General features: G+C 41.3%; 1 protein-coding gene across 1 annotated transcript in view; it reads right to left on the reverse strand.

Annotated features, from left to right (window-relative positions):
- The window catches only part of MTHFD1L (methylenetetrahydrofolate dehydrogenase (NADP+ dependent) 1 like), a 234,382-nt gene that overhangs the window by 123,528 nt on the left and 96,585 nt on the right, over window positions 1-14,269 (reverse strand). Inside the window, exon 19 of the mRNA XM_050951602.1 lies at window positions 8,900-9,011. Coding sequence (XP_050807559.1) covers window positions 8,900-9,011 — 112 coding nt within the window. The remainder of the gene's footprint in view (window positions 1-8,899; window positions 9,012-14,269) is intronic.

The following is a 14,269-nucleotide window of genomic DNA, read 5'->3' on the forward strand; positions in this document are numbered from 1 at the left end:
ACTACAGATTCTAAAAATATTTTACAAAGCAAGCCATAAAGCTTTGATAACAAGCATCTGAGTTCTGCTCAATACCAACCTACTATAATCTGAAGACAAAAGCTTTGATATTCAGCTTGAGCAAAGAAACATTAAACAAGTAATATAACTATGTAGTTTCTTGATCCACTTATCTAAACAATTTTTTACATTTAAAAACATATAGTTGAACCATCACGAATTCATTGAATGGGTTTTCTACAATCACTGTTTGAAGTTCCTCTTCTCCAGCTTGGCTTGCCCCACCCCTTCAATTAAAATGACTCTCTAATGACTTATTCCTGGCCAAAGAGCAGAACCAGTGCTCTCGCGTCATCTTCTTTGATTCTTGGCTGCCTTTGACACTGTTGGTTCTTCCTGATACCTTGTCCTGATCTTGTTCTCTCATGATTCTCCTACTGCTCTAATTGCTCCTTCAGTGTGTCATTCAGATGATTCTCCCACAGAGCTCTGTCCTCGGTCCCCGTCTTTTCTTCCTCTACACCTTTATCTATGGCTATGCTCATCTGCAAACACTAATTTAACTAAACTACCATACTATACTGATGACTCTCAGACCTGCCTGACGATCCAAACTAAAATCTTGGCCTCTGTCTCTGGCATCAAATTGTGGATGTCCACTACCAGTTTAATGTCAGTGTGGCTAAAACAGAGCTCAATCTCTCCGCTCCCTTCCTTTCTCAGTCACCAAGACGAAACCACCATCCTCTCCTTCACTCAGTCCCATAACCTGGGGCATACCTTCAACTCAGCCCTCTTTCTAAATCCTCATGTCCAGGCTGTATGTAAATCTTGCAGACTCTTATTGAATAACATCTCTAAGGTATGGCTTTTCAATTCCATCCACATGGCAGACCAACAAAAAAGAAAAGGGAGACCGTGAGAACTTTATCAGTGGAGAATGCAGCTGACTGCTTGCTTATGGTTAGATTGTGTAACATTTGCTCACATTAGTGAGCACTTACATAAGTAATCTCAGAAGGGACTTGCCAACATGAGCACACAGTGAAAACTCCAGCCTAAGCGTTCATCTTATGTCTTGATTACTACAACATCCTATTTTCTGGCCTTCACAAATGCAATCCTGTCCCTCTTTTATCCAATCAAAACACTGCTGCAAAAGACAGTTTTCCCAGCTTGTCACTTAGACCGTGTCAAAGTGCCATTGAGTTGTAAGTTTGTCTACAGTACTGCTCCAGGTCAGATATAGCATCTAATAGTGTTTCTTTAGAATGGTTACTGTAGGTAGCAAATGATATAGGCAGACAGAAGCCTATTAAAATACTTATGTTTGCAAATACTCTCATTTACATATTTGAAAAAAAATACTAAAAAGATAATCTTCAAAGTGCCAGTGAGAAATCATGAGGGAGAGAAAGGTATTTTGTACTCTCCACACAAATGTTTGACAATAGATTCAAGATACAGCTTTATTAATTGCCAGTTTTCTAAACTTGAGTAGAAGCACAATTATGAAGAAAAATGACAAATATGGGTAGAATAAATAAGTAAAAAAGGTTCCCTAGAACAAGGGAGCTTATCCTCAAGGAGGTCAGAGCCTCAGTTGGTCTATGGATCTATGCCAGTTTACCCCAGCTAAGGACTGGCCCCCATTATTGACTAACTTTTGTGGATCAGGCCCGAGTAGGGAGCTACTCTTAGAACACATGCCTGAGAGAACTGGGGAAAAGGGAAATCTGAAAAACACTGTAACCGAATACAAATAAAGGCATTATATTTCCTGAACCACAGCATGGGACATACAAACTAGGCTCACAATTTCTTTCCCTGCCACACCAGCTGTCCGCTTTGTTTAACCATAAATTTAAACCACAAGGAAAAGATTTAGAGTTGATTTAAGAAAGCAATTCAAGCAAGCTTTCATAAAAAAGGAAAAACGAAGACCAAGGAAAGGACTGTCCACTGCTGGCACAGGATAAAGAGGCATGTGAAAGGGTGCAAAGGTCTAAAACATAATGCGTAGATCAGTATCGCAGACTTGCCAGGAAGCATGAAGTTATGGGAATCGTTAGTTTGGTTAGGTTTCCTTCTACAGTTAAGCTAATTTTATCTATAAAGCGCAAGATACACACGTGTGCAGTACAGAAATTGGAAAAAAACTGTCAAGTGGTTGGGCGTGTCTCTCCAGAGTTGTCTACAGTGGTTCATTAGAACAACAGTAAATTATAAACTCCTGTTGACAGCAACGACAAGCGGAATTTGTAGATAAATGGTGCACAGAGCCAGGAATGAAGCAGTGAGAAGATTTGACAATGCAAACCAATGAAGAACGAGATGCTGATTGGTGTATCAGAGATATAGATGCAAAAGAAAAGCTCTAAAAGAGAGAAATTTAGAAATAGACTAGACAAAGCACATAAGGTTACACTATACAGAACAATCCTGCCCTGGGGAAGTGACCTAAAATGCCTACTCTATATGTCTCTATGATTGCCCATACGAGACTTCAGTTCACTTGAATGATTCACATATTAAACTCCCAAGCAGAGATAGTTTGACAAATCCAAGGTTTCACAATAAAGAGACCTGACTTCAGCTCTGGTTGTACTTTGATCAAAGAGTCAAAGTTAAAATGATACATATGGACTTAACTTTAAATCAACCTTAAAAAAAAAATTTCCAAAAGCACAGCACAGCACCATGCATTTCCAACTCATTTGTAGAATAAATAACTGGTTATAGAAATGGAAGACAGAATTTATCCTGAACTTCTGAAAAAGCTTCATTTGCAAAACCTTTATCTTTGATTAAAAAACTGGAAGTTCCATCAAAATGGATTAACAATCTATTTTAGAGGTAAAATACAGTAGAATATTAACTCCTGCGGGTGATGAGTAATAATAAATGGGGTGCTGAGGACATTTTTGTTTATCTTTTCACAATGACAGAAATGACAGAATTTTGTAATATTTGGCAAAGGAGGTAATAAAACAAAATGGAGCCAGACTTCTCTAGACTCAAGTTACGGGACAGCACACACCACCTTTAACACTAAGTACGCTGTGTTATAATATGTGCCTATTTTATATAAACTATTAAAAACTCAAGATGGAGCCTTTTTCATGCAGGTTTTTGCAATTTTTCAACATGATAACTCTTCATATAACTTGATCTGACATAGAAAAGACAATGAAGCAACACCAGCTCATGCACAGAAACGAACACTAAGGCAAGGTGGTTTATTGTGCGTGCTGACACAAATACTCTTGGTCAATACAAAAGGATAAATAATACACTTTCCCATGAATTAAACAACATTCAGCTCCAAGTAAGGGGAATAAACAGTCTGACTGAGCCTTTCCAACAATTAGCTATTCACAATAGCTCTATCTCTACTTTCATTATTATTTATTTCTATGATCGAAGCACCTAGAGCAGGGATTCTCAAACTGGGGTTGGGACCCCTCATGGGGTCATGAGGTTATTACATGGGGGGTTGCGAGCTGTCAGCCTCCACCCCAAACCCTTCTTTGCATCCAGCATTTATAATGGTGTTAAATATATTAAAAAGTGTTTTTAATTTCTAAAGGGGGGGGTTGCACTCAGAGGCTTGCTATGTGAAAGGGGTCACCAGTACAAAAGTTTGAGAGCCACTGACCTAGAGGCTCCAGCTGAGAGCAAGTCTCCATTGTACCGCTAGGTACTGTATAAACACACAGCACGAGATAGCTTCTGCCTTGAAAAGCCATAATTTAATTACACAAGATAGACAGAGAAAATATTTTTATCCCCATTTTACAGATAGTGAGTGGAGGTATGGAGACAGTAAGTGATTTACCCAAGGTCATACCAAAAGTATGGGGCAGAGCCCGAACCTGAATTTCGTTTTCCTGAGTCATAGTTCCATGCACGAACTACAAGCCCATCTTTCTCTATCTGAGGAGAGGAGTATTGACACCATGGTTCTGCAACTGAACAATCTTCATGTCACATATCTGAAGACTCAATGACACAAAGCAGGGTTTTTTAGTGAATGTTCCACAATGCAGCTTAGTGTAGCTCCTGGTCTAAGCACTAATGTAGACAGGGCCCCCGCAGGGGCTGGGGCAGTTTTTACGCCATTTGTTTTAGACCTATTCTGCACAGAGTCAGATAACATGATACTTAAAAAGCTCTTGCTGTTGCTACTGCTATTTAATAGCAACAGTGAGAAATTTTTCCCAAAAATCTCTCCATGAGATAAAGTAATTAAGGCCCCACCTTAGCAAATCACTTAAATACATTATTGATTTAAAGTATATGCCTAAATGCTTTGCTGAACAGAGATGTGCATAAAGTTAAGTATGTGCTGAAGTGCTTTGCTAAATTGAGGCATAAGGGTCTATTAATTCAGAGTTTAGAGGAAAGCCTTGTCATAGTGGACCAAAGACTGCATTACCTAAAGCTAAAAAGGGCCCAGTTTTATAGACATTTATTTTTTGCACCCCCTATCGAGTAGTTACAGAAGAAAATTGAGATTTGAAGAAACTATCCTAACTACACTGCCTCACACTCTGGCAGAGAAAGTGGATCAAACAAACAATGGAAGAGAAAAGAATTTTAAACAGACAAGTGTATAGCAAATGATATGAAGTGCAAATACAGGCTGTGCAAATACTAAGCTAAACTGAAAGCAGAAATAATAGTCAGCAACAAAAGGTAGTTCTTTCACCTTCTACATCTTGCATACAGATTCAAATGTATTTGCCACGTCCTCCTTCCATTGTGATAATATGAATCAGACCTGCCATATGGAAAGGTTACTGGATATAGCAATAGAAGTCACTAAAATGAACACATTAAAAATGTTAAACTCTTAAAAAGCTTTTGATTTATTTGAGGAAAGCACATAACAGTGAACAGGGCTTATATCTGCTATACATCTTAATGCAATATTGATTCCATTATCAGAGAGCAAGTAATGTATCAAGAGTACAAAGTGCTCTTGATACATTACTACCACGCGGGAATGAACAGATCCTGTCCAGATGTACATCAGCAAAACTAGTGATAAAGAAAATCCATCTCTTGCAATATCAGTGCACTTTAAACAGATTACCACTATTGCATTAAACATTTTAAAATGCATACATTCTACTTGGAAAATCTCATTTTCCATACAACTCTACATTTTCATGAACAATTTACTATTTTCTTAATTATTGCTGTTCATTTGACAGCCACGAGACATCAGATCAGAAGTCCTACTCAAAAATGGAGTAGAACATTGTTCTTGCAAACAAAAATTAAATTCAAATGCCAACCAGTCACTGCCCAATGATACAAAGGCCTGAAATGGCTTCAGATATTACAATCATTATTAAAACTTTGATTTTCAATGTTTTGAAAATTTAAAAAATTAAAAAAAAAACACTTTATCCAAAATGATTTTATGCAATTAATTTTGTTGCTGTTCAGGAAAAACAACAGCAGCAACAGCAACAACAACAAAAATATGTTCCCGTTTGGTGAGTCTTTGTTTCCAAGGACAGTAGTATTAGGAGAGGTTAAAAAATGACCTGTGCAAGATGAATATCCCGTGATAAGTGAATGGTAAATACATAGTATATAAAAAAAGATATAAAACTCAAGTTAATGAAATACAGACAAATCAAGCAATTTCTATCTGTTGTAAGGATCCATGGACTATAACCTGGGTCTGCAGACATTCCCACAGTGCCACTGGGTGGCCATGCAGACCCACAACCAGGGAGCACTTTAAAGAGTAGGTACCACAAGAAGTACAACCTAAAGGACTCAGAATGATATTATCCTGCAGCCCTCTGATTGGCCAAGCACCCTATTTAACCCTGGAAGGTGCCCTAGGAAATTATCTGGGCAACCACACAGACTTTGGGTCTTCCGATCTGCAGTTTCAGATCTCAGCCTGAGTCTGATCCTGACTCTGGCCTGGTTCTTCCTCTGATCTTCGACTCTAGCCTGACTCCGATCCTGACTCTTGCTTACTAAACCCGGCTCTAGTGCAGGGGTTCTCAAACTGTGGGTCAGGACCCCAAAGTGGTTCACAACCCCATTTTAATGAGGTTCCCAAGGCTGGTGTTGGCCCTGGCCAGCAGCAAGTCTGAATCCCAAGCCCCACTGCCCACGGCTGAAGCCCAAGCCCCCGTCTCTCTCCCTCCCGGGCCCAGGACTAAGGTTACATGCCCTCCAACCAGGGCAGAAGCCCTTGGGCTTCAGCTTTGGCCCCCTTCACCCGAGGTGGTGGATCTCGCTCTTCAGTTCCCCCTATTGGGGTCGTGTAGCAATTTTGGTTGTCAGAAGGGGGTCATGATGCACTGAAGTTTGAAAACCGCTTCTCTAATGATTTCACCAACTCCTGCTCACAGTCTACAGTCCCTCACCTGTGCCCCAGTCCCTTACATCTGTTTGGTTTTAAATCTCCACTGCTACTTAAATTATAGAGAAAAACTACAACAAACAGATACATTATTTGTATAAAGTATCTTCTGTTACATCCAATGTTGATCTTAATGGGGTTTAATTTGTCACAGTTATTATGACTATTCAGTTTCAATATGTTTTTAAAAGTTTTCCTCTACTCATATGTTTGCATTATTTTTATAAGGCTCATCATCATCATCTTACACAAGACTACCTTCTTTTTCTCTACCGTGGTGAATGTAGTTTGGTTACAGCATAGTGAATGACAAACCATCTGTAACTATGTCTCAGACCTCTACATACCCCACCAATTATTTTGATTTTGTAGGGTAAGCTGATAAATTCAACATCTTTTGAGAGAAGAATTTGTCCTCTGTGTGCAGTTTATACCAATGTTTGGGTATAAAACATGCATATACATGAATTTCTCCAGCATTACAATCAGAAATGGAAGAAACTTTTCCTGAAGATAATACCCCAAAGAGTTCACTGCCAGTTTTGTACTCTATCCTGCATAAAGTCTCTCTAATAGCAAGCTACTACTTATGGAGGATTTTAATGTTAATGTGTTAGATGAATAACCTGATTCAAAGTCCACATCCACACAGCTATAAAAAGTCATAATGTCCTAGCCAATCCATCAGTAGATAAAAAGACTCTCTTCCACTGTTACCTGTGACTCCAAGGGCAGACAAGATTTCAGAGGATCCCTGGATGGGAACTTCCTTGACAAAGGGTGAGCACAACTCCTCAAAGGGAGCAGACACCACTGACATTTATGCGTACACTTGATATCTGTTAGCCGTGGTGTTATGTGGTGACAAAATAGGTTAGATAGTAAGTCACTCAGTTTCCCAACGTAGTCATAGTAAAAATAAACTGCATCTACGATTGCTAGGGATTCCAAGATGTGAAAAGTTTGAAAACAGACTGCCCTGGTTTTCTATCATCACAAGCATATTTGTAAAAATAACTAAACTGTAAGAAATTCAGTGTCACCTTTGATATCTATAGTAAGGATTAAAAAATATATACATATCTTCCCTTATACAAGATGTTTATATTTCAGAACTCATCAGGAACCAGAGAAAAAGGCAGCAGTAACTGAAATGTTTTCACAAAATAAAAGCCTCCTCTCTCTGTACGATGTATACGTGCATGCTAAAATTACAAGGCACATGAACTTGTTTGGAGTAGGTAGCTGCTAACTTCTTTTTTAGGGTTATACGCTGCTCATGAAAATGGACCAAATGAGCATGTTTATAATGCCATCTTATGAAGATGCTGAATGGAAAAGGACAAAGTGGTTCTAGAGAGAAAACGTCTAATATTGATTATTTCTCCTATGTTTCGAATGAAGAAAGAACATAGCTGTGTCTGATTAACAACTTACAATTACCATAGCATCTTATTTTACAAAAACATCTTTACGTTTGCTTAACGAGAATCATCAATCTATATCAACATAACTCTGGGAATGATAAAAAGAATCTTTAATTTTAATTTTGAGATTATTAATAAACAAAAGACTACTGAAAAACTCATTTACTTTCATTATTTAAGTTCTGCATTTATTTTGCCTTTCACTAAGTTTAGATCAATATAAAGAGACTTTCTGGTTCTCCTGCTCTCAAACTGTGCTGTTATTGTTTGGCTTCACAACACAGTGGAGGAGTATTTAAATAGCAATTAAACTATAAAAAAGTTACTTGAAACTGTTCCATCAGATTCCATGTTTGACTTTCATATAAAATTTAGTCCGTTTACATGTAAATAATTTTCTGTTTCTAAATGTCAGCAGCACAATCTCAACCTGGAATCTAAAACTCAAGTTGAATTCTTTCTAATTTCTGATATCTTCACTACTAAAATTCTGTAATTTAACTAATCATTCTGCTGAGAGATTTGAGCTATAATAGGATCCAGTCCTCTTCCACAGCTATATTGGTGCAGAACTGCTAGTAAGTAGTAAAAATGTATTTTAGGCCCAGCCCTGCAATAAAAACTGTGCAGGTGGAAATCCACAGATCCTCTTTGGTTTTAATAGGGTTCTGTCCATTCATGTGACTCTCAATGCAGGCTAGGGATGTAGTTAGTAAAGTGAACAGAGCAGACACAGAGTAAGAAGCTGCCATTTTTATACTATGACTTTTGAAGATGTATTAAACAATATTCTTAACTTCAGTCTGGAACACACTAGCAACATAGTTTGTCATTACAATTGTATCCTTCAATATTAACTTATTGATTGCGGCAACTATACAGCTACTGTTTATACATCTTATTATACACTCGGAGTTTAAAGCCAGAAGGAACCATCTGATCATCTACTCTGATCTCCAGTATATCACAAGCCACCAACACCACCCAGCACCCGCACATTAAACCCAACAATTGGCAGGAACTGGTCATGAAAAAGTAGTAATAATAAAATGGAGGGGTGGGGGGGAAACCTTACCCACAAATCCTTCTTCTCCAACCAGCTTCAGGGCAATCTTGTCTGCCAGAACCGAAGAGTTTCCATGTGCAATATTAGCAAACGGTCCAGCATGCACAAATACTGGAGTTCCCTGGAAGATACAAAAAGAGAATTTACAACCCAGGTAATACAACAGCCAGAGAAGGGAAATGACTCCATAGGTGTATACTTTTTTGATGTATACAATTTTGAAAAAACTGCCGAGGGAGCACAGGGACTAGAAACCATATGATAGTTAAGAGATAACATGGACATTGTTGACAGATAATTTTTGGGGGATTGTGTTCAGTGAAATCTCAGGGGCATATAGCCCCATTCATGTGACAGTCTAGATGTTAAGAAGCAACAAATGATCACTTTTGTTTTAGGATCTTCATTCCTAACAGAACACTAAATGACAGTAGTTAAAACTGCCGGACTACACACACAACAGGATACTGTATTATATTAGTTTTATTGTAGATAGGAGCCCAAGGTACAGTACAAAACACAGAATAAAAGATGGTCCCAGACCCAGTCTAAGGCCTGGTCTACACTAAAAAGTTAGGTTGAAGGAAGCCGCCTTAAGTTGACCTGTTAATGTATGTGTCTATACTACCAGGTCCCTAATGCCAACCTAAATCGCTTCTAAGGCCAACTTCCGTAATCCATCTCTGCGAGAGGTGTAGTGCTTAATTTGATTTTCACGGATCGACTGCAAGGTAGTGCAGACACAGCCTTGTGTAATTCGACTTAATTGGCTTCCAAGTGGTATCCCACAATGCTCATCTGTGATCGCTCTGGAGATCATTTTCAACTGTGGAGCACTGCAGCCAGGTACACAGAAAACAGCCCCTTCCCTGCTAAAACCCTGGGAACTTTTGATTTCCCATTTCCTGTTTGATCAGCATTGGAAGTGTGCTAGCTTGAGCACAGCTGATTATGGAGCCTACACACCCCAAACACACTCCAGCCTGGTCTTCACAGGAGGTGGTGGATATCATCACTGTGTGGGGACAAGAGTCTGTGCAGGCAGAGCTCCAATCCAGCAGAAGAAACGCTGACATCTATGCAAAGATCACTCGGGGAATGGGGGAGAAAGACTACACGAGGGACACACGGCAGTGCTGTGTGAAAATAAAAGAACTTCACCAAGAGTACCAGAAGGCAAGGGAGGCAAACAGTTGTTCTGGTGCTGAACCCCACACATGCGTTCTACAACAAGCTGCATGCGATTCTCAGGGGTGACCCTACCAGCACCCCCACAAGCAATGTGGACACCTCACAGGTGTGTGTCTAGAGACAGCAAGGATGATATGGTGGATGAGGAGGAAGAGGAGGAGGAGGAGACAGGCGAACAGTGGATCCATTCTCCCCAAGAGCCAGGAAATATTTTTAACGCTGGAGCCCTGTGGGTCGCAGGACATCACGGTAGCTGACTGTGATGCTGTGGAAGGCACCTCTGGTGAGTATACAATTACAATTGAAGTCCAGTTAAACTTTAGCGGGGGCACACATTCGGTGGTATTGCATGTTTATTGTGAAGAAAAAGCAAGGTGCTGTAGTTCTCTGCTTACAAGAGGGCGCTCCAGCTACATAGAGGGTGGCCCCTGGAAAAGACTGTTTATGTGGACTGCGATAGCCCTGGAATCCTCCATGGACATCTCTAGGAAACTTTCATGGAGGTACTCTGCAATCTTTTGCAGAAGGTTTCTGGGCAAGGCAGTCTTACTTCTTCCACCACGGTAGGACACCTTTCCCACACAACTCCTGAATTAATTCTGCTGGAATCATTGCAGTACACAGCAGAGCAGCATAAGGACCGGGCCTATACTCAGACACTTGCAGCTTCTCCTTCCTTTCCACCTCTGTTACTCTCAGGAGACTGATATCAAAATAGGGTCAACTAGGGGAAATGGGGGAAGTTCTCATTAAAAGTGCTCTTACAAGAAAAAAAGGCATATAGACCCACCCCACGCCGTACATTCCAGATCACCAAACCACGTGGCCGCTAATGTGCCTTTACTGTGCTTGTCATGGGTGGTCAAGTAGTTTAAAGTGGCTGACAGGAGATGGGGGCACCACATGAGAGATTCCGCAATTTGGGAGTGAAAACGTTCGCCCCCGTTCCATTCATAAACAGCTTCCCGTGGTGCTATGGGGAAGGGCCATTGTTCGACTAGCTACCTCTGCTCCTGACATGAGCCTCCCATAAACTTCATTAAAAGTGCGGTCAACCATGACTCGGAGGGGGGGGGGCGGGGGGGGGCGGCTACTCACCATGGCTGGAGCAGCAAAACGGCACAGTGAATGGTTACAGATTCTGATTATCTTGTGGCTTGCACCTAGTGTAATAAGGGTTTTTTTTTTGTTTTTTTGTTTTTAATTAAAACGGTCTTGCTATGGAAACATTTCATTCATGTACAATGGTTCCTTTATTTTTTTCCCCATGACTGACTGGAAATGTGTCCTTCGGCACGTCATCAACACTTCAAAGCAGACTTTCAGTGATCAGAAGGAGGAGAAAGAGAACGTGGGAGGACATGTTCAACGAGATAATGAATGCCTGTGGGACAGCTGACACAGAGCTAAGACCATGGAGGATTTTACTGTCCGAGAAGTTAAACATGAAGAGAAGGAAAGCTTCCAATGAGCAAGAGCGTGCAGCATAGGATGAGATGCTTCAGATTATGAATGACCAAGCAGACCTGTGGAGGTTTCTGGTTGAACTGCAGGAACAGAAGCAGGAGGGTAGAGTCCCCTTTGCAGATCCTGGTAGATGGCCAGCCAGTATCACCTGGTGCAGAATCATTCTCCTTCAAGCATTCCATGAGGTGTGGGCAAAAAGTCCATTATCCCTTTCACTTAACTCAGAGGGAGGGTACAAGGAACAGAAGCTGCTTATTCACAGACCTTTGATGGTCTGGAATGTGGTGTTATGTTACACAGCTGAAAATGTTTCTCCTGTTCCAACTTGACAACCCCTTTCTCCCAAAGTTACCTTTTTTTTCTGTTCTCCCTCTTTACTGATGTTTGTTAAATAAAGTAAATGTTCTTTATTGAATAGAAGCAGTAGGTTTGGGTGTGGGGTTGGCTTTACAGGGACACAGATACAAGCCAGATGAAGGTTTGGGAAAGCACAATGCAGATAAGCAGCTCATATTTCTGAGACTCATTATCGAAACAGCTTTTCAAAGCCTTGTGGATATGCAGCCTCCCTTGCTGTGCTCTTCTTATTGCCCTGGTGTCTGACTGCTCAAAAATGGCTGCCATGTGATCTGCCTCAACTGCCCACCCCTGTGGAAAATTTTCCCCCTTCTTTTCCACAGACCAACACCTACAAAATCTCCATCAAGCATTCTCAAAACGACAATGATGAAATTGGAAACAGATCAACAGAGCCAGACTTGTACCCAGAAGCCTCCTACTGCAAGACAAACCCAAGAAAGAAATCAACAGGACCTCACTGGCCATCACATACAGTCTCCAGCTAAAACCCCTCCAACGCATCATCAGGGATCTACAACCCATCCTGGACAATGATCCCACACTTTCACAGGCCTTGGGTGGCAGGTCAGTCCTCGCCCACAGGCAACCTGCCAACCTGAAACATATTCTCACCAGTAACTGCACACCGCACCATAGTAACTCTAGCTCAGGAACCAATCCATGCAACAAATCTCAATGCCAACTCTGCCCACATATCTACACCAGCGACACCATCACAGGACCTAACCGGATCAGCCACACCATCACCGGTTCATTCACCTGCAAGTCCACTAATGTAATATACGCCATCATATGCCAGCAATGCCCCTCTGCTATGTACATTGGCCAAACTGGACAGTCTCTACGGAAAAGGATAAATGGACAAAAATCAGATACTAGGAATGGAAATATATAAAAACCTGTAGGAGAACACTTCAACTTCCCTGGCCACACTATAGCAGACCTTAAGGTGGCCATCCTGCAGCAAAAAAACTTGAGCACCAGACTTCAAAGAGAAACTGCTGAGCTTCAGTTCATCTGCAAATTTGACACCATCAGCTCAGGATTAAACAAAGACTCTGAATGGCTTGCCAACTACAGAACCAGTTTCTCCTCTCTTGGTTTTCACACCTCAACTGCTAGAACAGGGCCTCATCCTCCCTGATTGAACTGACCTCGTTATCTCTAGCTTGCTTGCATATGTATACCTGCCCCTGGAAATTTCCACTACATGCTTCTGACAAAGTGGGTATTCACCTACGAAAGCTCATGCTCCAAAACGTCTGTTAGTCCATAAGGTGCCACAGGATTATTTGCTGCTTGTTAGTAAAGTTCTCCAGAGCCCTTTTAAATGGTCAAAGGCACATTCAACCACCATTCTGCACTTGCTGAGCCTATAGCTGAACTGTTTCTTACTGCTGTGCAGACAGCCGGTGTATGGCTTTATGAGCCATGGGAGCAAGGGGTAGTCTGAGTTCCGCAGGATAACTATAGGCATCTCAACGTTGTCAATGTTCATTTTGTGGTGTAGAAAGAAATTGCCAGACTGCAGCTTTTTTAATAGACTCGAGTTCCTAAAGACGCGCGCATCATGAACCTTTCCCGACCATCCCACGCTGATGTCAGTGCAATGCCCCCTGTGATCCACCAGTGCTCGCCACACCATTGAAAAGTATCTTTTGGTTTATGTACTCTTTGGCAAGGTGGTCTGGCGCCAAGATGGAGATATGCGTGCCATCTATTGCCCCATCACAATTAGGGAACCTCATCACAGCAAAACCATCCACTATGTCCTGAATGTTTCCCAGACTCACTACCCTTTGTAGCAGAAGTCGATTAATGGCCCTGCACAGCAGCTCCCATGGTTGATTTACCTACTCCAAATTGATTCCCCACTGACTGGTAACTGTCTGGTGTTGCAAGTTTCCAAACAGCAATCGCCACTCACTTCTTCACTGTCAGAGCAGCTCTCATTTTTGTGTTGCTGAACTGCAGGGCAGGGGAAAGCTCTCCACAAAGTTCCTGGAAGGTGGCCTTCCACATTTGAAAGTTCTGCAGCCACTGCTCGTCACCCCACACCTGCAAAACAATGTGGTCCCACCAGTCAGTGCTTGTTTCACAGGACCAGAAACAGCACTCAGAGTGCAGCTGCTCTATGACTGCCAGCAGCAACTGTGAATTGTTTTTTTCAATGGCTTGAAGCAGGGTTGCTTTCAGAACATCGCTATGTTCTGTGTGGCAGATCCTACTTCGGCTCTGAAAACACTGGAGAAGGTGCGAGGTGTTTGAGATGCTCACAGCAAGAGTGCACAACTGAGCAGCCTCCATGCTTTTGGGATTATGGTGTAGGTGTGAAAACCACTGGGTTGTTTGCCATTGATA

Source organism: Gopherus flavomarginatus, chromosome 4 (assembly GCF_025201925.1).
Source record: "Gopherus flavomarginatus isolate rGopFla2 chromosome 4, rGopFla2.mat.asm, whole genome shotgun sequence".
NCBI classification, from domain to species: domain Eukaryota; kingdom Metazoa; phylum Chordata; order Testudines; family Testudinidae; genus Gopherus; species Gopherus flavomarginatus.